This window comes from Artibeus jamaicensis, unplaced genomic scaffold (genome assembly GCF_021234435.1).
Source record: "Artibeus jamaicensis isolate MK-2021 breed Jamaican fruit bat unplaced genomic scaffold, CSHL_Jam_final contig_233, whole genome shotgun sequence".
NCBI lineage: Eukaryota > Metazoa > Chordata > Mammalia > Chiroptera > Phyllostomidae > Artibeus > Artibeus jamaicensis.
In genome coordinates, this window is record NW_026521486.1 from 19,763,659 (window position 1) to 19,790,247 (window position 26,589).

At 37.2% G+C, this 26,589-nt stretch overlaps 1 protein-coding gene across 2 annotated transcripts; it reads left to right on the plus strand.

The window, feature by feature from the left end:
- The first annotated feature begins 13,321 nt into the window (after positions 1 to 13,321).
- Positions 13,322 to 26,358, plus strand: USP44 (ubiquitin specific peptidase 44). 2 transcript variants are annotated; one of them, XM_037160614.2, is made up of 5 exons: positions 13,322 to 14,796; positions 16,363 to 16,558; positions 19,010 to 19,118; positions 24,381 to 24,586; positions 26,074 to 26,358. In XM_037160614.2, the coding sequence occupies exons 1-5, from the start codon at positions 13,375 to 13,377 to the stop codon at positions 26,268 to 26,270; spliced, it is 2,130 nt and encodes a 709-aa protein (XP_037016509.2). In that variant the 5' UTR covers positions 13,322 to 13,374; the 3' UTR covers positions 26,271 to 26,358. The 2 variants fall into 2 exon arrangements, with proteins under 2 accessions (XP_037016509.2, XP_053517445.1); XM_053661470.1 differs by lacking the exons at positions 19,010 to 19,118; positions 24,381 to 24,586.
- The last annotated feature ends 231 nt before the right edge of the window (positions 26,359 to 26,589 follow it).

Below are 26,589 nucleotides of genomic sequence, written 5' to 3' on the forward strand. Positions count from 1 at the left end.
GGTTTTCATCATTCTAAATAGCATTGACATGAACAGCCTTCTAAATTGCCTGAGTCTTGGGGAAACACTCTTTGTATTTCTAAAATAGAAATTTCTAGAAGTGGCAGAATCTTGATAGAGTTTGACCAATGACCCTCCATAAGGATTTTATGATATTAAAATAAGAGCAAGGATTTTAACCTTTGTTATATTTTGCTGTCGAGGCACTACAGGAAAAACTATATTGTTATCCCAGAAATACTTAATTGGCAGAACTACTTCCTCTTAAGACACGCTCTCATGTAATGCATTTCATACAGCTTAGAAATTAAGGTAGTGGGAAAATTTCAAAATAGCTTTTTTTTTTAGTGGGAGGAATGCACTAGGGACAGAATTGAATTGGAAAGAATAATGCAGTTAAGTATATCAGAAAAAATGGAAGAAGTATTAAACTATACAAAGTCACTCCTTATCTTTAATCTTTATGTGAATAACCACCTTTTATGCAATTAAATCAAGTACATATTTGCTATGCATTCAAGTATAAATTGATTACACTCGATTGTCATTTTGTTATCTATATAAGAATTCCTGAGGTTAATGTACCGGGTGTTAATTAGCCATTTTCCTTTGGGTAGACATTTTTTTCTCCTTCGAACTTTTGTTGTTTGGAAAATAATGCTATGAATAAAGACCTTTGCGCGCCCACATTTTTTTTTCAGGTCAGACCATTGAAAAATATTCCCTAAAGTAGAACTGCTGATTAAAAGATAAAAGCAATATCATAGCTTGCCTCATGGATCGCAAGATACTGCACTCCACTGTGACATGTTATTAACTTTGCGCATGTCTGCTACTGCTTCAAGCTCCTCTGACGAGGATAGTGTCTTCATTTTTAATATTCTCCCCAGAATAGCGGAGGTACCACTGGCTCAGAGCTCAGTGCCGAGGGAAAGCTCCAAATATTAATCTTGTATCTGTAGGCTTGTCTTTAATCGTCTCCAGATTTTCCCAGTCTCTTCTCTTTGCTTCCTTTCGAAATATACTTCATTATCTTAAATTGGCAATTTCGAACAAGGTCACTTTGGACAGAGGTGCCTTTTCATGTCCTTAAGGTTTTACTTCGCCAGGAAGCTTCCCGTTTCGGAACCTTATTGGCCAGACTGCTGGCTGAGGGAGCCAAGCTTAAACAGCCACCGCCACTTGTGCTTACACCCAGGTGCCTCCTCGGGACGGAAACTTTTTCTTAAATGTCTACGCCAGTTCCTGTGGACAGATTTTGAAGGTAACAGAACTGGCCTGCATTTCTGTCAGGCCATACGACTCCGGGTAAATTACTCCAACGGAGTAACGACGGCTCTGGAATATTCGGTAGCTCACAAGCTCGTAGTAAACACGGCTGTGCCCTCCCAGGCCCGGGCGAGCACCACAGGTGCGAAGCCTGCTCCTCGCGGGAAGAAGCTTCTGCTGCCTACTCTCGAGTTCCAGGCGCCGGGGTGAGTACGCCCTAGCGCGGTGGTGAAGGCTTGGTACAGCTTCCCCTAAGGCGGCGTCTCCACTGCTGAAGCAGAAGCGGCGCTAAGCCACGCCCCCTACAGGACCCCGCCCCCAGTTATTCACGCGCACACTCGTCTCGCTGGCCGAGGCTGGCGTAGCCGCCCAACCCAGCTGGCCGCTGCCTCCAAACGCGTGGGGCGGGGAAGGGGGGGGGCGGGTGTCAAGGGTGGGGGAAGCACGAAGATGGCCGTTTCAACTACGGCTGGTGAGTGGGCACGAGTGGCTGCGGATTCTGGCGGAGCAAGGCAACCTGCGGGAGCAGAGGTCCACTGGGAGCTCCTGGGGGCGGGAGACACCTGGTGGCGTTTTCTCCGCTCTGCAAGTTGCAGGTGTGGGCTTGAGCGGGGCTGGGGGGAAGGAAGCTGCAGAACGACCGGGGGTAGTGAGCCGAGGGACGCCCGGAGGAGGCGGTGTGTCCGTTGAATTTAGAATTGGCGCCTCCGGGAAGTTTCAGTGGGCGGGGCGAGGTGTCCCAGTCGGTGTCCTGGTGGCTGGCCTCCCTTGTTGAGCACCCGGAGATACTGGGGGGGACCAAGTTCCTTGTGGCTAGGGACACAGCGTAGCCACCCCGCGCTGGGCTGCGGGGGAGAAGGCTAAACTTGGGGGGGCTGGAGGGAATGCGGATGGGGGAGTTGTGCCCAGACTTGGATTCTGGAGCGTTGAGAGGAGACGCGACCGCCAGTCTGAGGAGGGCCGGGGCGCCTGCGGAACTGACACTGTCGAGAGAAAACTGCATCTTAACCCTGCTGAGTGCCGCTAAGTGATGCTCGAAACCCGTGGGAGCCTTTGGAAGAGTGGTCCTGGTCCTCGGTCTAGAAGGAATGTTTTGGGGGTTTTTTTCCTTCGCTCATTCGGGTCTCAGCGCAGCGCCACTTGAAGACACTTAAGGGTTTTTCGATACCGGCTTCCTGAACCGTTCCCGCCGGCCTTAGGGGAAGGCATGCTAATAGGCTAAGCTCTTTTGCGGGGACATTAGAAACGAGTCAGCAAGAGAAGAAAAAAGATTGCTCAAGTTTAAGAAATGGTAGGACCGGCCTCCACCCCCATCCCTAAAGGAGAAAGTGAAAAACACGGAAATTGTTTCAAGTGCAATTTGAGCAATTGTAAATTCTACTGCTAATTGGACGCTTTTTTGCAGTTTTCATTCTGGAAGTAAAAAAAAAAAAATACAATTTAGCAAGTCTTGGGAGAGTCCTTTTATCCTCACCTCCCTTCCTTAAACCTTAATTGTCATATCTTGCCAGTAAGTGGGGTTGTGAAATTAGCGTGGAAATAAGACTTTCGGTGTCTGCACTTGAATTTATTATCTGGGGTGAAAGTAGCTGCCGGTGGGGTAACATTGAGCCTGGAATTCCATTTTGAGTCGTCTGTAAAACCAGCATTTGGTGTAAACAAGGAAAAACTTCATTGTGATCAAGTTCCGAAAGCCAAACGTGTGTTAAACACATGTTTATGGAACATTTAATAATCTCAATGAGATTCAGTTGTCATAAAAGAGATTAAAACTTTGTATTCTTAGAACCCTAATCTTTTTACTCTTAATTTAGTGTCTCAGGATTTGAAAGAGATTTTAAAATATATTGGCTCATGTAGCTTCTCTACCCCACCTCCACTCCTTCTCTAGCTTTGTACTAGCGATTAATTTTTCAATGGATGGGAGATTTTTCAATCCAATATATCTCATTGAAGACTATCCATATTGCAATTTAGAGATATACTGATATGGAACAAATAGTTGAATGTATACATTGTAGACAGTTAAAATGCTTAGATTGTGCATCAGTTTTATTTTCATCCAAACTATTAATTGTCCCAGTTTTTTAGCTTAAAAGATATATAGTGATGGGTGAATTTGGGTTTAGTATAATGTACAGTTATACAACTTTCTGCAGTGTTGAAAATAGAAAATCTGTTGATGATTTGGGTTAAGTGTTTATGGAATGTTTTGTTTCTACCTCATTGCCTTTATTCCTCTTTTTCACAGATTTTTTCATTTTGTACTACAAAAAGAAAGGATTAAGTTTTTATATGTATCATATATATATCCTCTACCAAACTTTTCCTCTACATGCTTGAATCATATTCAGCATTATAGCATTGGTGGTACATAAGAGGATTCTCTGCTCATTGGGTTGTTTGAGGATAGAGTCTAATTATAATTTATTCGTACCCCTAGCACCCGACTGCTTAACCTGGAGGGGAAAACCCTTGTCAGTGTTTGTTAAATTGGATATTTGAATGGTACAGAGGTACAAAGAAAGGCAACATTTTGACTTCTTCATAGCAGGAAAAAACAAACAAACAAAAAACAGAACAAAAAAAGTGCTTTAAAGTGTTTCTCCTTCCTGCAATTTTAGGCAGATAAACATGTTTTGCCTAATTGAGGGAAATTAGGAAAAGGCTAGAACCACTGGTTTTGGAGTCTAATCAACAGAGGAAATGTGAGCCCAATCATTCTGTGGATTCAGTAATGGAGGACAGATTGCCATTAGGCCCAGCCTAAATAGGTGGCAAGTAACTAAAATATGGGATTCTACAAATACTGGTTTTCTGGCAAAGATTATGATTATTGTAAGAAGTACAATTAATTGTTTCAAAGCATTTTCAGATACCATAAAAATTTTATTGTAAATAATTCATTTTTAATGGAGTTTTACATGCCATAGGAAAAAGGTAATTTATCTGTAGTCCAAGAATATACTTATTAGGCCAAGTTGTGGATACACTTGAATGAGAGAGACTAGGCATTTTACACAGATAAAGTATTTGATCTCAACTTACGAAACCATAATAGAATGTTCAATCTCTTTGTGAATGTTTTCCCCATTGTTATGAACTTAGCAGCAGTAGACTGATGTATTAGTATGATGATGTGACACTAATGCTAAATATTTTGGAACAAAATTGCTCATGAATGAAATGTTTGTAAGTAGTGATGGGTGAGGATATCAAATATAGCAATCTGGCAGCAGAAATTGCTTTCCAGGAGCTTTTTTGTAGAACCTCATGAAATATATTCAATCTCTGCATTTCAGGAGAGGCATGTTAGAGACATGAAGGCCCAGAGAAAAAAGGATATCCTTTATTGTTTAATGAGAAGATTCAAACAAGATCTCTGAAGGAAAAAAGAATACCTAGGGCCTTTCTGGGGATAAAAGAAAGCATATACATCATGATTGACAAGGAGAGGCACCAAAGCACATAATAGGCACAGCATAACTAAGAGGGAGCAGGGAAAGTTTGCGAGCCCCATTGTGTTCATTTGTTCATTCAAAAATATTAAACCCTTTGTATGCACCAGGTACTATAACCCTCAGCATTTTACAAGCATCTCTTAAGAGGACAGGGCACTATAGTGTTTTCATGAAATAAATGGAAAATTGAATACTGCACATAGATGTGGGTAGGGTTTGCTCTAAGTACTGTGGACATTGTTATTTTCATTCTTATCCAAATGCATATAAAGATTGTGGTAGTTAGTAATTCCTAAGGTTCGCTTCCTATTAAAATTGCCATTTATTCCTATCTTTCATTATGGGAAACAACAAATCTTACTAATTTTAATAGCTTTTAGAAGATCTGCTTAGGTTATTTGGTTAAAATAAAAATGTTTAAAGTAAATAAATAATAAACTGTTAAAATAAAAATGTTTTGTCACAAAAATTATCTTTGTTAAAATAAAGATTCAACATATGCCTACTCTTTAATATCTGTTCTTTGGGGAAGTCATGAGGGTATTTTTTAATGTGATAAAGATGGTTGTTTGATGATGAAATGAATGAAACAATTTTTTAAAAAGTTATTCTACTTTTTGCTTGGTGGTACATGTTTTTCTTTAACTGAAGTAGAATGTATTTATATAAAATGTGCACACCCATTTCCTATGAACCACAGTTCATTCATATCCCAATTATGAAAAGTTTAAAAAAATTGAACTTATTCACAATATGGTCATTTGTATATAAAAATTTTAACAGAAGGTATGTGGGAAGTGACTGGTCATAAGTGAGAGTAAAAAAGTATATATTGTGCCACAATATAAGATTTGAAGGATCTTACATACCATGTTAAGGAGTTTAGATTTATCTTGTGGTCAAGACTTTTAAACAATCCTTTAATAATTATAAAGCCATGCTTATAAGACACACTAGAAATTGTATGAAATGTAAATGTTCTATGATGACTATTTGACTAAATGTGAGCTATGAAAGGGAATAATATATAGCATGATAATGTTATACTAGTGTCTTCAGATTTTAAAATATAGTTTAATATTTAAGACTATTATTAGCCATTTTCCTCATTCTGTGTCACTTTTGAAGTAGTAATTTAGTATGAATTTAGCTATTTTTATGTGTTTATTTTTCATAGTAACTTTCTTTCAAAAAATACTTTTTAAAGCAAAAAATCTGAAAATTGTGCTACTTATTGCACTGATAACAGGATCTAGATTATTTTGGTAACTGACCTCTCCTATGAACTTCTAAGGTTTAAAATTATGTTTTCCCTTTTCATGCTTTCTTTCTAAGTATCTTCTTAAGAAACGGAGGTAGAAAAGGAGTGTTCAGCTGAGAAGATCATTATGTTGAAAATAACTAAAATTTATAGTAGAATGTTAATTTTTGAAGCAACTACTATTCCAATTTTTTTCAGATTCTTATAGATCTTAGAAATACTTATATTTAGAGCTTGATGATTTATTTAAAGGGTCACTATTTGCAGTGTATAATGGACACTTTTTTACCCAAAATTCTGAGGGAAAAATAAGGATGTGCATTATACATGGGTAGTACTAATTCTGTATCTATACAAATGCTTTTAATTATTTTATTTATGCTTATGTGTTAAAAGTATAACTCTAGAAAATAATAACAATGTCTGTATGCAAAGTAATACCCTGGAATATGATTCTCAATTTTGTTTTTAAATTCATGTTTTTTAAATAAAAAAGTGAATTAAAAATTAAAACAAAAGATTTTTTCCCGGAAAATGTGGGCTGAAAACATGGGTGCACATTATACATGGGAGCACATTGTACATGGCTAAATATGGTGATACAAAATTTCAAAGCAAACCTACACCTAGTTAGGGATGAGAAAGTATGTCTCAGTTTGCTTTTATATAAAATCTGCTTTGGATATCTGAAAGCATGTAACATGGGACAAGACACATAGTAGTCTCTGGTTAAGGACAGAAAAAGTAGGATAATGACATCACAAAACATCAGTAAACTGTGCCTTAACTGACCATGGAGGAAAAATAACCACTTGGTTGAGGTTGAAGGGCAGTTTTGGGCACTAGTGATCAATAACTTCCTATTTTTATCAACTGTTACAAATGTAATAAAGAGAACTGAAGTGAGACCTGCAGTTAATACTAGTTGATTAATTGTGCCAAGAATTTGGTAGCCTGAAACAACATGGCTATAAAACCTGTAAGATCTTCATAAAGTCCTTATTTTATTACTTTTTATCCTCACCCAAGGGCATTTTTTTATTGCTTCTGGTCAGAATGGAGAGAGGGAGAAATAGCAATAGGAAGGTTGCCTCCCATTTGTACCAGGACCAGGGATTGTAGGCACCAGGCCCAAGGATGGAACCTGCAAACTAGGCATGTGCCCTGACAAAGGAGTTGAACCCACAACCTTTTAGTTACAGGATGATGCTCCAACCAACTGAGCCACACCAACCAGCACTATTTTCTTTTTATTAAAGTGATAAAAGTGTTGAAATCTAGTCCCTCCTTGACCATAGAGAACCCACCCACCAGTTAGGTGGCAGAATAAAGATGTATATATACACAAACACAGGGATTCATATTTGGCACCACCCAGATCCTTTAGGAAGTTAGAAGAAAAGAGATTTTTTTTAACTACAAATACTTTATATGAAGAAGTTGGGCCTTGGAGGATGAATAAATTTGTAAAAAATGGAGGTGAGGGAATGATGAGTTCAGGAAATGAGCTGGAATGATTTTTTTCTCTGGAGTGCACAAAGATGTAATAAGAGAAAACAAGATAGGTTGGAATCTGGAGAATTTTGAAAGCAAGACTGATGAATGTATAATTTCATTTCCATATTTGTCAAACTGCCATCATGATTGGCATTTTTTTAAATAGGATAGGAAATATTAGAACACATTATTCTTATAAGGATTGTTTATGAAACTTTTATTCCAGGTGTGTGTATGCATATGATGTATATACACACATTTACTATAACCCAATCTAAAATTTCTTTGAATCTTAGTCAAAGTTAAAAATCTACTGCTTTATTGGACTACAGGAGAACAAAGGATTTTTAAGTACTATAGTTAAATGCTCAAAGTCTTTTTTGGTAGGATAGTGCTATGGAAGAGAGTGAGAATTCAGATGATAGAAGAGCAATTTGGAGATTTCTGCTGTAGTTCAGGAATGATATAATGAACTCCATAATGAGAATAATAGCTCTGGAAATGGAAAGGAATAAAGACTTGGGGAATGATAACCTTACATACATTGGTGACAAACATGTGGGAGGGAGAATGTAAAAAAAATACAAAAATGTTCTGGCTGATGTAGCTCAGTGGATTGAGCATGGACCTGCAAACCAAATGGTCACCAGTTCAATTCCCAGTCAGGACACATGTCTAGGTTGCAGACTAGGTCCCCAGTGTGGGGTGCGTGAGAGGCAACTACACATTGATGTTTCTCTCCCTCTCTTTCTCTTTTCCTTCCTCTTTATAAAAATAAATTAATAAAATCTTTAAAAAAACCAAGAACTTTAAAGATTTCTAGTCTGGGTACTTAAATGATATAATACAGTATCTTTAATAAGAGAATATTGAAAAAGAAGGTAATTCTGTGAAGGCAAGATGTAGATAGTAAGCTGAGTTTGCATTATGTCTGAGACTGATACAGAAAGTTTAGGGCTAAGGATAGAGTCTTGGTAGTGAGCAATCCAGATTTGATTTTTGAAGTAAGTTCATTATGACAAGAGGTTTGAAAAGCCATTGTATTAGATCAGAAAGGTATTGCTAATGTGCTAAAGCCTGGATTTATGTTGCAATGAGTAAATAAAGATTTATGTCAGAGAATCTTCACTGGGCAGTAAATATAAGCAATTTTGTGCTGTTGAACTTTAATAGGTTGAATATTTTATCTGTGATCTTACTTGATTTTTGTGTGTGATATAAACCTTTAACTAAAAATTTCATGTGTAATTAGTCTTACTTCTTCTTCTTCTTCCAGTCATTTTAGATTTCTATTTTATAATTGCTTTAATAATAAGCTAACTCAATTAGTTCAATACAATTATTTTCTTAAACTTTAGAAATTTGCTGAAGGGAATTTTGAAACTAAAAATGTTTGCTCAGCTATATGACATGAAAAGTTTGAATAGCTTGAATGGTTTCTTTTAAAAATTAAAACTTTTTATTGTCTTTAAGTAGTGAAAAGATGACAAAAAGCTTTCACAATATTTATAAATCATCTGTCTTTAAAATACAGATTAGTATACTTGTTTTTTTATAAAGGCCATTTCATAGCTATTAACTGAAATTTTAAGTTTGGGGCATTTTTACAATATATGAGAAAATGTTAGAATAATTTTAATAATATATATAGATATCATTCAGAATATTGTGAGCCCTGGCTGGTGTGGCCCATTGGATTGAGTACTGGCCTGTGGGCTAGGTCACTGGTTTGATTCCCAGTTAGAGCACATGCCTGGGTTGTGGGCCAAATCCCTGGTTGGGGGCATGCAAGAGGCAACCAATCATGATGTGCCTCTCACACATGGATGTTTCTCTCCATCTTTCTCCCTCCTTTTCCCCTCTCTAAAAATAAATAAATAAAATATTTTTAAAAGAAAACAAAATATCTTGACTATTTTTATGTTGCCTTTACATGTAGGAATAGGGGACATTTTATCAGAGTCTACATAGGGAATAAAAAATGTTCTGTTATCTGTCTTTAAAATGAGTATACTGCCAAAATCACAAACCTAGTCTGTTAAGGCCAGAGTTAATAGATTCTCAGCAGTGGATTAGCAAATGAAAAGAGGTGTTCTGAACTCTGTAGAGGAAAGTGTAAAGAAAATACTCTGAGCCGCACCCCCCAGCCTTTTCCTCCAAACTTGTAGATCTTTGTGTGATGAAGCCCCTTACGAGATACCCTAGAGACTGCCCCTGCGCTTTGGCTCCAAGCAGCAGAACGAACTGGAGATTTCTAGTGCCAGCAGCCTGCCTCTGTAGCTCTGTCCTGCTTTTCTCCTTGCCCTCCCTTGGCCGTCCATCCTCTACTGATTTCTTTCATAAGTAGACAGGGTAAGTGGGCCCCCTGCTCTAAAATATTAATCTCCTGATCTGTCATTCCACCATTCTGGTTTCACTTCTCTGGGTTTTTAAGAAGACTTTATTTTTGAGAGACTCCCCTTTTAAAATGCAAATACCCCTGGGAGAGGTCAGACCTTAATTCTCAGCTAAGATCTCAATTATCAGCACCTTAGTTGAGCTTAGTACACATTTGACTGAGAAGGAACCCTGACTACAAGTGAGAAATTAGCAAAATGTTATTATTATTGTTAGTATAATTGTTGACATAAGATGTACTGAGGGCCATATTATTTAGTGCCAGGAATTATTCTAAGTGCTTTGCAAATATGAATTTTTCTTATCCCCTCAACAACCTTATTGGTGTTAATATCACTATTATTTTCCAGATCAGCAAACTGAGGTATTTGGAGCATGAATAAACTTGTCTAGGTCACATAGTGAACACAGCCCAGTGTTAAACTCAGGCCTTTGGATTCCAGAGTGTGCTCCCTAACCATTTGCTGTGATGCTGCTCTCCTGCTGTGTTGCCTGTCAGAGAGATGGCATCTGATCAACATTCCACCCTATTCACAATTTTGCATTGAATGGAATCATGCTCTTCAATTATAGGCCACTTTCCATGGAAGGTCAGGGACATTGCCCTCATCTAAATAGATATTTTTAGTAACAAATGCATTGAAGTAGGCAAATTCCTTGTAACCAAGGGAATTTATTTGCAGAATATAGAGATGGATTAAAGAGGCTAGTGTATAATTTAGCATGTACGTAGCATTGTCTTTCTTAAAACTTATTATAGAAGCAACATGTTTATTTTTAGAAATTTGAAAATATGGATTAATTAAAAGAAAATAACTTGTAGTCCCACAACTGAGAGATAATCCCAGAATATGTTAATGTTTAAAATATATTTTTTATATGCATATAAACTATTCCTTCTAGTTTTTTTCTTCTTTTCTGAATGTTGTTCAAGGTGTTGACTCATACCACCTCTTTAAAGTTTTAGAATAAAATAATTTTCCTTGAGTGTAAATCAACAAAATTTTCCTCTTCATCATTTCAAGTAGTTAAATAATTATCGTCTGACCTGCCAGAAACAATTACTTAAATTATATCTGTGTTCTTTATATGATCCTTTTAAAATAAGCATAGATAGAAAAAGAGAGCCCTAGATTCTTCTCTTAATCTCTATATTGAATGGGTTTTTTTTTTAAGTCAGTTTTTTCAACCAATGTTGAGCAGTAATATACCTCCCTTCACCTCTTTGCTTCAGTACAGCTACAGCTTTCATTTCCTTATAACATCTGGCGTAGTAGAGTCTCCTTTAACCACCTGTTTCTCTAGATCTGCAGTTCAGATCCCTCTGCAGCCTACTATCTGATCCTGTGATTCTCTGTAGAATTCTCAGTGGCTTTTTATTGTCCCTAGGTCCCGGAGGCAGGCTTGCGGATTTTTCTCCAGGTTCCAGGTACCTGTGAGTGGGTCTGCAAGGCAAGTTGGAGATACGTGTAGGTTCCAGGTGGCCACATCCCCTTGACTGCTGACTTCACATAATGGCATAGGGTCAGAACAGGGACCCCCTGAAATTTCAGGTCTGGACTGTGGTTGTCTGAGTCTAAAGGTAGAATGTGCAGCTGCTGTGTGGAGAGTAACAGTTGGTGGCAGCAAGTATCAAAACCGGGAGACCATTTAGAAGCATTATTGCAGTAATTTAGGTGAGACCTATTTGTGGCTTGGACTAGCCGGTAGTAGTAGAGGTAATAAGTAGTCATATTCTAGATGGATTTTGAAGGTAGAGCCAATCATTTTTCGTGAACGATTGGTGTGGGGAGAGTGAAAGAGGAGTCAAAAATGACTCTTAAGATTTTTAGTCTAAGTACTTGGAAACGTTTTAGATAATGGAGCATATTAATCACTGATATCTTGATTTTGCCTCTAGCAACTATTGTTGAATGTTAGGAGTTCTAATAAAATACTGTTTTTGACCAGATTTGGGGCCTCAGGAAATTTTAAGGAAAGGTAAGCAAACTTAAAATAGGTCATTGAAATGTGTATACATGTGAATATTGGAATGGTCAATCTTAAGTCCACATTCAGGGAGCCCTATATGTAAAAGTTAAGAAAAGCGGTGGAAAGGAACCAAAAATTAACTTTACCTTGGCAGTTTTCTTAGAGCTCTGTAAATGGCACCCACAAGTACCACTGAAATTTATATTGTCTGGCTGCCCTAAAAAAATTAAAGTATTCATCATGCTACATATAATGGTTTGAGTGTTTTGTAACTAGGCCTCCACTTGTGACCAGAAATTTGTGTTCAGTTTATGTTAAATCAATAAAGAAAATGTTGTCTTGTGATTCCTACTTTTAACTAGATTTCAGTTCATTATTTTTAGGTACCTGTAACAGAAATGTTCCTCACTTTATTTGATAAAGGAACAAGTTTGATGTCATAATTATATAGGTTTTATTTGTTTTATTATGTTGGCTTTGTGTGTGTGTTTGTTTTTAGCATAATGCTTAGATCTACCAGAATGTAAAAATTTATTATATTGCCATCCACTTTGTATTTTTCCTGTTTCTCTTTATTTGTTTACATGTTCTTGCACATTCCTGACAGTCTATTCAAACACAAAGGCGTTCACTCCCCTTCTGTCTTTCTCTGGTCCTAAAGCAAGCTGTCAAGTCTTTCAAATCAGAGTAGGTTATAGAACCACAAAATATAGGTCATTATGGATTTAATAATGTAAAACCAACCATAACAAGGTAATTAAGCTATTAAATATTATTTATTTAAATAAAAGAGAATACTAAGATTTATTCACTATGGTCACCATTATAGCTGCCATCTATTGAGGATTTACTGTGTGTCAGATAGCTTGTTATTTCAATTCTTGTACAATTCAAAGTTGGTATGATTTTATCCTTTTTACAGATGAAGTTTAGAGAAAAAATATTTGCTCAAATCAGACATATGATGGTATGTACAGAGGTAGAATTCCAACGTAAATGGTACTGCTTCAAAATTCGTGCTTTTCAACTAGGAGTGTGATTTAATAACTCCACACAGAGTCTCAGAATGGAGACATTAGTGAGATGTAGTTTGGTCTTGCCAGTCCCAGTCTTAGACTGCCCTCACACTATTGGGCAACTGGCGCATTGTAGTTCAGTGAAAAGTGGTCACTACCCATTCTTCACCAGTAGAGGGTGGCAGAAAATTTTTAAAGTTTTTAGAACTCTCTGAAAGTAAAGTGAAGTGTACGTTCTTTCACAGTAAGCTGGATGAGAAATTGGAGAAGTCTACAGCTAGGGAAATGTGAGAGATGCTTATGGTATTATGACAGGCAGCCCAGCAATTGAATAGTGGAAACAAATGTATAAGATTATTTTTGGAAAAATACTTACGAAAAAGAAAAGTACTGGCTTCTTGTTTTTATTTTATTAAAATTGATAGTGTTTTGCTTAGTTTTCAGATGCTTCATGTGTGAACAGAGACTTATTTGGACTATGTTTCTCAGCTAGACTAAATAAATGTTAACAATGGATAAGTGCAAACACATAGGACAGTTGCAGCTTGCGGAAGACCATTCCATTCTCAACCCTCAGAAATGGCGTTGTGTGGACTGCAATACGACTGAGTCCGCTTGGGCCTGCCTTAGCTGTCCCCATGTTGCCTGTGGAAGATATATTGAAGAACATGCACTCAAGCACTTTCAAAAAAGCAGTCATCCTGTTGCATTAGAGGTGAATGACATGTATGTTTTTTGTTACCTTTGTGATGATTATGTTCTTAATGATAATGCAAGTGGAGACCTGAAGTTACTACGAAGTACATTAAGTGCAATCAAAAGTCAAAATTATCACCGCACCACTCGTAGTGGAAGGGTTTTACGATCTATGGGTATAAGTAATAATTCTTATCTCTTACATGATGGCGCCCAATCCCTGCTTCAAAATGAAGATCAAATGTATACTGCTCTTTGGCACAGGAGAAGGATCCTGATGGGTAAAATCTTTCGAATTTGGTTTGAACAATCACCCATTGGAAGAAAAAGGCAAGAAGCGCCATTTCAGGGTAAAATAGGAAAAAGAGAAGTTAAGAAAAGACGGCAAGAATTAGAGCATCAAGTCAAAGCAGAACTGGAAAATATGCTCCCAAGAAAGAGTCTACGTTTGCGAGGTCTAGCCCTGTCCACAATAGAAATAGTTCCTGTTGAAGAACCACTCCAAACCCCAGCATCACCAGCAAAAGATAAAGTGGTATCTACCTCAAAAGATGGAAGATTGAAAAAAGCCAGTGACCCCGCAATGAAACGAAGGCCAATTTTAACTCCTGGTGTAACAGGATTAAGAAATTTGGGAAACACTTGCTATATGAACTCTGTTCTTCAAGTGTTGAGTCATTTACTTATTTTTCGACAATGTTTTTTAAAACTTGATCTGAACCAATGGTTAGCTGTGACGGCTAATGAAAAGACAAAATTATCTTATAAGCATCCACCAATTACAGATGCAGTATATCAAATGAATGAATGCCAAGAAAAAGTTAAAAGGTCTGTCTACTCTAGACACCAAAGTTTATCATCTAGACTAAGTGGTGGAGCATCAAAGAGTAGAAAGATGGAACTTATTCAGCCAAGGGAGTCAAGTTCACAATACATTTCTCTCTGTCATGAATTGCATACTTTGTTCCAAGTCATGTGGTCTGGAAAGTGGACCCTGGTCTCACCATTTGCTATGCTACACTCAGTGTGGAGACTAATTCCTGCCTTTCGTGGTTATGCCCAACAAGATGCTCAGGAGTTTCTTTGTGAACTTTTGGATAAAGTACAGCATGAACTGGAGACAACTGGTACCAGGTTACTAGCTCTCATCCCCACTTCTCAAAGGAAACTTATCAAACAGGTTTTGAATGTTGTGAATAACATTTTTCATGGACAACTTCTTAGTCAGGTATGGATGTTTTAAAATATCATTTTCATTGTGGGGACTTTGTACAGTGAAGCCTAAAAAATGTACATTCCCTGTCTGTCTAGTGTGTTGGAGCTAATACTGTTTTCAGGTCAAAATCACTTTTACAAACATGTAAAAGTTCACTTATTTACAGTTTCCTTCATAAATCATTGGAGGTAGTTTTATATAAATCAGTGGACAGTTGTATGTCCATTGTGTAAAAGGTTTTTTTGTGGGGAGAGGAAGTTAGGAAACAGAGCTTCTTAAGTTAACCATATTATTATATTCATTCTCTGAGATTGAAATAAGGAGGGTTTAATCCAGTAGGAAACAAATTGGAAGATGCTGATGTTGTTCAAGCATCAATTGTATTTTGTATTGTCTGTATTCAATTATTTTCAGTGTTTGTTGGCATTAAATCCTGCTGAATTCTTCACTTTTTCAAGTTGTTATTCTTTCCCTTTTCAATTACTATATTTCCTATATAAGCTGTTAGAACTGCCCATATTCTTTGTGGTTCCTATACAGACAGGGTCCAGCAGAAGTAAGGCCTGCTTGAGTGTGGTTGGTAGGGTAATAATATGGGTGTGATAATTTATAGTTTTAATTTGAACATTTCACCTAAAATGTCATATGGTGTGCTTGAGTGTGATATTGTTATGTTACAGAATTACATGCTTATTATTTTGTATTAAAAGATTTTATAATAAACAAGGAGTGTTATTTGTGCTGGAACCTGTATTTTGATGAGGATTTTAATGTAGTGATGTTGCTTTAAGTGGGAGTATGACCTCATTATTTGTCATATTGCTAGCTTTTGAAGTTCAGTTGGTAGGGCTTCAAAATCTGTCTCAGTAATATACCTCTGCATATAAAACTCTTTAGCATATATAAAAATATGCTAAAAGTATTTTACTTGTATCATGGTTAACAGGTAATAAGGATTTGGGAAAAGAAAGTTTACTAGTGAAAGATGAGGAAGGAAAAAGGGTAAAGAACTACAAATCTAATGATCCAAACACATTAAATTAAATACATATAAATATATAAATATATATACACACACACATAATGTATATCTGATTAAATGAGTCCATGGTTTGTTTGCTTTTTTTTATTTTTAAATCAATGTATGGTTGCTTCTGGTGCATCCCTTGCTGGGAACTGGCCGCTGCTAGGAACTGTCCTGCAACCCAGGCATGTGCCCTGACGGGAAATCGAACAGCGATCTTTTGGTTCGCAGGCCCGTGCTCAATCCACTGAGCTTTGCCAGCCAGGGCTTGTTTGCTTTTTTACCTAAATTCAGATTTGACTAAAGTCCTTGGAGCTTTTTGAATGCCTAGTAGTTAAAGTCCACCAATGTATGATGGTTAGTTTAATGACAGTGTTTTGGAAGAAAAAATTATAATAAAAATTGCCTAAAAATAATACAAAGCAGATTATTCAGAATTCTGATATTGCATTTTCAAAAGAAGAGGTTTTTTTTTATTGGCAGCGACTTCTAGTGAAAGGAGTAAGTGTTTTGACAGGAGGATTGTGAGCTGAAACTAATATTTTCATTTGCAGGTTACATGTCTCGCCTGTGACAACAAGTCAAACACAATAGAACCTTTCTGGGACTTGTCACTGGACTTTCCTGAAAGATACCAGTGCAGTGGAAAAGATGCTGCTTCTCAGCCTTGCCTGGTTACTGAAATGTTGGCCAAATTCACAGAAGCAGAAGCTTTGGAAGGAAAAATTTACGTATGTGACCAGTGTAACTGTAAGTAGAGACTATATTCTCCTTGCTTTTCTAAGATTAGCAAAGAGAAACACAAATGAAAGGAAGCTGGAAAAATTCCTTACATAGCAGTTATGGAAATAGATTCATAAAATTAAAAAGTTTAAATTTAATATGCGCGGCAGAATTACAGAACAAAGAGGTATAGTAAAAGGAAAGCATGCTATTTAGTACTGAGAGAAATGTTTGCTTTAAGTCTTTTTGCTACCCACCAAAACACTGATATAGATAATCCATGTGTGTATGTGTACACATCTATGTAATAGATAACAATATATTGCTGAACTACTGCTATGGAGATTGGCTTCATAAAAACAAAGATTTAGCCCTGACTGGTATATCTCAGTGGATTGAGCGCGGGCCTGCAAACCAAACAACTGTGGTCCGATTCCCAGTCAGGACACATGCCTGGGTTGCAGGCCAGTTCCCAGCAGGGGACGCAGGAGAAGCAACCATACATTGATATTTTTCTCCCTCTCTCCTTCACTTCCTCTCTAAAGATAAATAAATAAAATCTTTAAAAAAAAACAAAGATTTATTTTAAAAACATCTACTATTTTTTCTATATTAGCGACTGTTCTAGTTGCTATGGATAGAGGTAAGACACTTTTAAGGTGCTCACATTACTAATGGAGGAAACAGATCTACTACAGTACTGTCTCTAATAGAGGTAGGTATAGGCACCTAACACTGGGAGATAAAATAGCCATTTCAGTTAAAGGGAAGGATTATCCTTCAGGGGAATGGTGTATAAAAGCACATCAGATCTGTTGTGTCTTTATGTGGTGTCTTTATCTCCTCTATCAATGTGTACATGGCATTTTAGTGTTTATATTTTCAGGTATTCTTCATAATTTCCACATCTGAAAAAAAATGATTCCAGGGCTTTAGATACTAAACTTCTAAGGTAATGTAAAGGAAACATTGGATAGTCTACACTGAAGAAATATCACATCAATTGGTGATTTTATAAAACAACATATACTAACATTGTTTTCTGAGTGCTTCTAATGTAAACTGTTAATAAGAAGCCTAAGATTTATATGGTTAGGGAAAAAAGTAAATCTTTATCAGATTTGTATGATGATGTGCATTTTTTCTTGGATATGAATGGGAGGGGTCCTAGATGCTTTCATTGCCAAACTTGGGAGTAGAACACTATTATGAATGCATGCAGAATATGGTTTTATAACACGTTTATGTGTATCTGCTGGGCCTACCAAATAAAGGCCTAAAAAAGTTGCTTTAATACATAAAAGCAAATGATTAAGGGTGTAAGTCAAGGAATTGACATCCTTGTATAGCTACACTTGGATCATGTGTTCTGGGAGATGATCTACACATGGGTCCAGGACATTCATCAGCAGCTGGAGGATACCTGATCTTAGGGGCATAGACTTTGAAGGAAGGCTTCTGGTGGCAAGTGGAGCTGGCTTAGAGGACAGTTTTATGGTGGACTGATTCTACCTCCTACGTGAAAAGCAGGTGTTGCGATGGCTGCAGTCAGAGCTGGTGTACAAGTTACAGGACAGGTCCTGGGCGTCAAGAGTGAACTTTGGTAGCCAATATTCCAGCTGGAAGCTGTAGGATGCAATCCCTAGGTGGACCTCCAGAGAAGCATAGGGGACAACAAAATGAATTCCACTTATTTAAGCCCTGGTGCTAAAATAGCAAAAGCAAGACCCTGAGGGAGGCCTCAGCTGCAGAGCTAGTGAATACCTGCCTTCTCAGGGTTGGGGAGGGTTGGGGAGGGTTGGGGAGGGGTGTTCCTTAAGGACCCATGCCCTGTAGTATCTTAATTAGCCTCAATCAATGAACTGACTGTGAAACTTTTTTAAATTAAGAGTTTAGGAAGAGTATATTAAAGTCTGTTTAGGGAGAGGTTTAACTTTTCCTATTTGACAGAGCCAAATCCATTTAAAAATATTACAACCTTATTTACAAAATTATATTAAGTTATTTACTTATTTACATATCTGTCTATCTTGACTAACTCGTAAGTTATTTTTTAAGGCAATTTTTTCCCAGAAGATTTTATTTATCTATATTTAGAGAGGGAAAGAGAGGAAAAAAGAAAGAAACCTCAATGTGTGATTGCCTCTTGTGCACCCCACTCCCCAATGTGTGGGTTACTGGGGACCTGGCCTGCAACCCAGGCATGCGCCCTGACTAGGAATCAAACCTGAGACCATTTGGTTCTCAGGCAGGCACTCATTCCACTGAGCCACACCAGCCAGGGCTGGATTTTGGTTTTTTGTTTTTTTATTGTAATTTGTTTCTTGAGGGCACAGCTATGTCTTTCTCTCTAGCACAGTACAATGTCTGTAACACAGTAGACATTTAAGTGACAATGCATGTGTGAATTATTTTAAAAGTTTACTCATCTTTTCCTTATTTCCTTAAATTTGATTCTCATTCTCTGTGATATCACAGCAAAGCGTAGAAAGTTTTCTTCAAAACCAGTTGTACTCACAGAAGCCCAAAAACAGCTTATGATTTGCCACCTACCTCAAATTCTTAGACTGCATCTCAAACGATTCAGGTTAGTAGTGGTAGTAGTATCAGTTGCCTACCGACCATACACTTGTAACTTACCATTTCTTATTCTTACAGTGCTTCAGAACTTAACTTTTTGGCTTTGTTTACACTGAATTAAATTTTAATACTATATTCTTGGCTAGTAGATGACTTATATCTACTCCTGCCTTTTATTTTAAGGGGAAGAAAATCTGTCACTGCCTCTAGCCTTGACCCGTGGACACCATATTCAGTAACTAACTTGATTAGCTTCCCTTGTGGAATGCGCTGCTATTCAGCAGACCCCCTCATATTTTGGTTGGCTAAGTAATATTATTCTTCTTATAAGTTTCTGCTTGTATTGTTTAATATTCAGCATATTATAGATGAAAAAATTTTAAATCTATAACTTAGAGTATTTGGCTCAATTGAACAAAGGTACAGCAGTTTAATTTCAAAGCAGTTAAAAATAAAAACAAACTTCCAAAATATATTTAGTCAGGTGAATAAATTGGCAAATTTGTTTAATCAAAGCATGGGCTTTTGTACATTGCAATACGTATGAAATAATCTGAGGGCTTACTGTTAAGGAAGGAGAAGTACTTTATGTGCTATGCTTTGAAAACCAGTGAGACTGTGGTTTAATTTTTTAACAGCTAAAGGGGTATATTTTTTAAATATTTCAGACATTACAGAAGGTAAAGTAAAAGCCCAAAGTAAAATCACCATTCTTCCCAGTCCCACTTCCCAGAGGTAATCACTGTTAACCGTGCTGTTATTTCAGTTAGGTATCATCAGAACATCATGGCAGTGCTTTTTAATTTAAAATGTTCTATATTCTTTGAGGAATATAAAGTAGGATCCTTTTCACAAGAATATTATGGTTAAGACATGCCCAGAAATAATGATGAAGTAGGAATACTAAATATCACAAACTATAAACAAACTGATTAATCTGAGACTAGAAGGGGGGAGTTAGCTAATATCTAAATGTCCCCAAAGCCTAATGACATAAGGGATTTATATCATTCAAGTCTCAGTTCATATGCCTTCTCTTTAGAGAGAACTTCCATAACCATCCTGTTTAAAAGTAGCACCACCCAACCCTCAGTATCACATTACCCTGTGTTGGTTAATAACAGGGTATGACGAAAGCCACTAGCGGCAATTAGTAGTTTAGTTACTTCTCTCCTTCTGCCAATGGAGACAAGCTCCGTGCATAGTAGTTGCCCCAAAATATTTAAGTGAATGAATGGAGTGTAAACAGAAGGAGGAGCGATGTGAATAAAGATATGGAGGAAGGAATAGGGAGGTGTCTACAACAAATGGTTTAGTGAAATGTCAGGTGAGATCTACCATTGTGCCTAAAATCAAGTAGAATAAAAACAGGAAGATTAGTTAGGAGGGTGATACTGTGTTCTAGGTTCAGGTAACAAGGGTCAGGGAGCATTGGGAAGTGAGAACATATATGAGATTCTGTGAAAAACAATGAAAAGGATTTAAACTTTTGTTACTTAAACTGATAATTGGCTACTATAAACTGTTAAAGAACTTCCTGTTCTTCGTAATTGCTATTTAATCTGGCATTTTAAGCTTTCCTTAGTATAAACCTATTTGACTCCATTTCCTTCTATCTTCTGCCCAAAACAATTTAAATCCTTCATGCCTTGATTCGTCTAATTCAGACTTTGTTTACACTGATTTTATCACATTTATCTTTTTCCTTTATCTATTAAAAAAGTACTATTGTATTTGCCAGTGTATAAAGTACATAGGGTAAATAAAAGACGAAAGGGAGAATGGGATTGGCACACAGGAACTCTTTGAAGGCGCCTAAGAAAAGGAATATTTCCAACAGCTTAGCAGTTCTCTGCGTGCGCCTCCTAGTCTTTCTCTTGCGCTCTCCTCAAAAGTAACCCATTATGATTTCTGGGTAAATTGTTGTCTTCTTCTTTGTCATTTTACTGCATTTCAGCAGAAAAATAACTGGGTACCCAATTGATCAATAGGAATGAATATTTTCTATTTAGATGGCTTACAAGTGTCTATTTAGCATAATTAAATAATATAAGGTTTGAATTTTATGGTAAAGTGAGAATGACAGGAATGTCTCATGTTAAGCAGGTCCCATTATTTCATGGCTTGCTCTTCCATCTTCACTAAAGTTAAAGATGCATTGGATATAGCATCTTTTTTTATATTTATTTTTTACTTTTTAAATATATTTTATTAATTATGCCATTACAGTTGTTCTATTTCCCCTCTTCATTCTCCTCCACCCTGCACACCCCCTCCCCCACCATTCCCCCCCTTTAGTTTATGACCACGTCTCAAGTTCTTTAGATTCTGTATTTCCCCTGCTATTCTTACCCTCCCCCTATCTATTTTCTACCTACCATCTATGCTACTTATTTTCTGTACCTTCTCCCCCCTTCTCCTTCTCCCGCTCCCCTGTTGCTAACCCTCCATGTGGTCTTCATTTCTATGGTTCTGCTCCTGATCTAGCTGTCCTCTTAGTTTGCTTTTGTTTTAGGTGTGGTTCTTAATAACTGTGATTTTGCTGTCCTTTCACTGTTCATCTTTTTTATCTTCTTTTTCTTAGATAAGTCCATTTAACATTTTATAAATAAGGGCTTGGTGATGATAAACTCCTTGAATCTGATCTTATCTGAGAAGCACTTTATCTGTCCTTCCATTCTAAATGAAAGCTTTGCTGGATAGATCAGTCTTGGATGTAGGTTTTTGGATTTCATGACTTGGAATATTTCTTTCCAGCTCCTTCTTGCCTGTAAGGTCTCTTTTGAGAAATCAGCTGACAGTCTGATGGGAACTCCTTTGTAGGTGACTGTCCCCTTATCTCTTGCTGCTTCTAGGATTCTCTGCTTCATTTTAATCTTGGCTAATGTAATTCTGATGTGCCTTGGTGTGTTCCTTCTTGGGTCCAACTTCTTTGGGACTCTCTGAGCTTCCTGGATTTCCTGGAAGTCTATTTCCTTTGCCAGATTGGAGAAATTCTCCTTTATTATTTGTTCAAATAAGTTTTCCACTTGTGGCTGTTCCTCTTCCCCGTCGGGTACCCCTATAATTCGGATGTTGGAACGTTTAAAGATGTCCTGAAGGTTCCTAAGCCTCTCCTCATTTTTTTGAATTCTTGTTTCTGCATCCTTTTCTGTTTGGTCATTTTTTTCCTCCTTCTGGTCCACTCCTTTCATCTGAGTCCCAGTTTCCTTTCCATTACTATTGATTTCCTGTGTATTTCCATTCATTTCAATTAGTTTAGCCTCCATACGTTCCTCTAATTTGTGATTAAAATCAACCAGTTCTGTGAGCATCCTGATCACCAGTGTTTTGAACTGTGCATCTGAAAGTTTTGCTATTTCTTCGTCACTTAGATTTATCGGCTCTGGGGCTCTGAGTTGTTCTTGAGCCATGTTTTGATCTGTTTGTGCCTGTTACATTTCAGGAACAGAGCCTTAGTTGTTCACCAGGGTGGGGCCACCCAGGTCGCTGGTTTGTGATGCTATATGTGGGGGCGGGGTCAGAGAGGGACTATGGTGGTTCCCTCTGCAACTTCACACCACTGGGACCTGTGTGTTCCATCTCACTGCTAGCTCCTTCACTGGTTTATCTGCGCACGAATGTGTGACTGAGATTAGTTCTCAGTGGGTCCGCTACCTTGGGCCCTCAGTGGGTCCACCTGCTTCTCCACACCTGGGATCCGCTGACAGCTGCTGGCGCACCTGGGTCACACACCCAGGTCGGTCCAGTGGATCATTCCTGCCCGACCCCGCTCTGCTGCTGGCTGTGCCCCTCTTACCGGTTTGGCTGAAGGGTTCGCTGTTGTCTGACTTCCGATAGTTCAATTTTCTGTGGTTTGGCTACGTTTTTGTTGCTAAAACTTTGTTGTTTTTAAACTTAGTTGTGCAAGAAGGTGCAGTGCTTCCACCTACACCTCCATCTTGGCAGAAGTCCGGATATAGCATCTTTTATATAGTTCATGAGGAAGGACTGGGATGTGACTCCTAGTCCAGCAGAAAATATAATGTGCAAGTCTTACTTTAGCTCCATACTATTTTAACATTGTATTAAGAAGCATTTTCACATTTAAAAAACCACTTTTTATTATTGCTCAAGTACAGTTGTCTCCATCTCCCCCACAGCCATCCCTACCTCCCACCCCTGATCCTACCCCATTTTCACATTTTTCCTTCATAAACCTGTCTATATTCCTTTCTCCCTTCTCTGCTATTGTCTTTATGTTTTATTTAGTACTTTGATACCGTCATTTTCATTGAAGTTTGTCTTTTATCTCAGTCTGTTCAATTCCATCCTAAATGGATTATAATGTCTGGGAAGAACTACCATATATCATTACATTATTTTCCTCCATAGCACCAGCTCATACGTGACAAAAAAAAATTGCTTGCCAGTCAACTTAGTACTGAGAAGCATGGCCGCACTGAGAAAATGACAGCACAGGGGCGTTACTTGACTTTTGTTACTAATGGGTAGTTATCCTCACTCACACACAGGGAAGGGTCACAGTTCCTATTTTTTCTTATATTATGAAATTAGATGTGCCCTGTTTAGTGTAGTTCTTCTTTTTCTCCACACCTGGCAAAGTAAGGTCCAGATTGTATTTCCCAAGAACAAATTCTAGCTTCTGAGATACCCTTCTCATGCTGAGTGACAATAAAAAATTAAAAACCCTTTGATACCTTGAATTTATGTTAGAAAATGGAAAATGTCATAGGACCATAATTTTCTTTTCTGAAAGTTAATTCTTCCTATGATCTAATTACAGAAGGCAAATATTTATTTTATTTATTTTAAAACCTGAATGGGCCTGTTTAGTAAATAAGCATATATGAGATATATATATATATATATATATATATATACACACACACACACATATATATAGTGTTTGTGTATATATATACATATAGATTTAATTTCTTTTATTTATTGATTTGACAGGAAGAGAGGGAGAAAGGACCATTCATACATTCATTGGTTGTTTCTTATATGTGCCCTGACTGGAGATCAAACCCTCAGCCTTGGCATATCAGGATGATGCGCTAACCACTTGAGCTACCTGGCTCTGGCCAAATTCTTTCATTTATAACCAACTTTATCATTGAAAGGGTTTTATCCTTATATTATTTATTATATATTATTCTTTGTATTCCATATTCTGAGGCGTTTGTTTTTTTAATTATCTGAACCTAGTACCTGGTTATTTTCCCTTGATTTAGTAAATGATTTTACCCTGGTTTATTCACAGATGGTCAGGACGTAATATCCGCGAGAAGATTGGTGTTCATGTTGACTTTAAAGAAATTTTAAACATGGAGCCCTACTGCTGCAGGGAGTCCATGAAATCCCTCAGACCAGAATGTTTTATCTATGACTTATCTGCTGTAGTAATGCACCATGGGAAAGAATTTGGCTCAGGACACTACACTGCCTACTGCTATAATTCTGAAGGAGGTATAGATGGGGGGAAAGTACTTTACTTTGGGTTAGACTTGGCAGCTGGAGTTTAGGCTCTAATTATTTCTAAATTGGCTGCTAAATTATCATAAACAAAGCCACTTGACCTCTTGTTTTCTTTCAAGAAGAATGTTTCTGCATTATGGCTTATTGAAAATACTGAAGGTATCTGCAGAAAATTGGGTATTTTTCTTTGGGACTGCAGTAGTTGTGACTTCTAAGAGCTCTAGGGATGGGATAATAAGGATGATCTCATTAATTACATGTCAGAAAGTATTCTATTTTTTCTTAAAGACACATTTCCAAGAGCAGGTCCTCTGCTTACTGGTTGAGTGCACTTATTTTTTTGCTAAAGAACAGAGCATGTAATAAACTGAGGGATCACAGGCATTTGGAACAAACTTTGAGTTCAGGTTATGAAACTCATTTGAATTTACTGCCTCCATGGTCAAAAGTGATTGAATTTAGATTTCACATTTTATTTTGCCTTTCCCGACCTACTGTAAAACAAAGAATGAACTCCCCGCCCCATGCCCATTTCCTCCTGCAACACACACACATATAAAAAGGAAAAGAGGTGTGGACAAAAAGCCCAGTTAATCCAGGAAGGTAATTTAACAGTGAAGTACCAAAAGTAAGTTGGACACTATTTGCTTTGTAGTATGATAAGCAGTAAAAGCATTAACTGGGAAGATTATACCAAAAATTAAAGATACTGTCAAGTGAACTAATCAGGAACTTCAAGTTACTTCTAGGATAAAGGCAGGTAATTATGGAGTAAATACAGCCCAAGTTGTATCTCTATTAAAAGAAGTCAATTGGCTAGACAAATACTTTCTCTTCAAAAATAGCTTAACTCAATCTAGGTATCCATTGATGGATGAATAGATAAGATTTGCATAAATACAATGGAATATTACACAACCATAAAAAAGAACAAAACTTGCCATTTGCAACAACAGATAGACCTAGACAGTATTATGCTAAAGGAAGTAAGTCAGAAAAGAAAGACAGGTGCCATATGATTTCACTTTCACCAATATATATGGGATCTGAAAAACAAAGGGACAAAACACACTCAGATATGGAGAACAAATTGCTATCTCCCACATAGGATACAGGTGCAGGGGGGGATGGATGAAAAAGATGAAAGATTATGCAGTACAAATTGCCAGTTACACAAATGGTCACAGGGCTGTAAAGTGCAGCCAATAATAGGGAATAGCCAATGATATTGTCATAATTGTGTATGGTGCCACATGGGCACTAGACTTACCATGGTATCATTTTGTAAGGTATATAAATGTCTAATCACTATGTCCTACACCTGAAGCTTATAATGTATGTCAACTATAATTGAAAAAGAAACTTAAAAAAATGTTAACTCTCATTAAAACTGTTGCTTCAATCCATATTTTAATTTATACTAGAAATTTCTAACATTCCTTTATAAACTTAAGGTGTATTTCTGTGCTTTACTCTAGGGTTCTGGGTACATTGCAATGATTCCAAGCTAAGCATGTGCACTATGGATGAAGTATGCAAGGCCCAAGCTTATATTTTGTTTTATACCCAGCAAGTTACTGAGAATGGACATGCTAAACTCTTGCCTCCAGAACTCCTGTCTGGTATCCTACCTCCTACTGAAGAAGTTGATACCTCTAATGAAATGCTTAGCTGATCCAAAGACAGTGGGGCTTCTTGCAATTTATATATATATATTTTTTTCTCCAAGGGCTGACTTAAAATTTTGAGCTTTGTCTTTTTTTACTTACTGAACCAATGCATACTATGTGTATACATTTTCTAACTACATCATTTTACAGAGATGAAACATAAATATATGTGTATCAATTACAGTAGGTAACAACTTTTTCAAGTACTTGGGAGTTTTTAAGTTTTTAGTATTTACCTCACACTGGTGTTACCTCTTTTATATTTAGTTTTAATCAGCTCAGATCATGAATTTGTGCAATCTTGTACTGAAGTTCAGGTAGCAT

What these genes read in the sequence shown, in the direction of transcription:
- USP44 (XM_037160614.2), top strand. Translation starts at nt 13,375, where the DNA reads ATGTTAACAATGGATAAGTGCAAACACATAGGACAGTTGCAGCTTGCG. An exon ending in CGTATGTGACCAGTGTAACT is followed by an intron (nt 16,559 to 19,009) that starts GTAAGTAGAGAC and finishes GTGATATCACAG; the next exon opens with CAAAGCGTAGAAAGTTTTCT. An exon ending in CTGCTATAATTCTGAAGGAG is followed by an intron (nt 24,587 to 26,073) that starts GTATAGATGGGG and finishes GCTTTACTCTAG; the next exon opens with GGTTCTGGGTACATTGCAAT.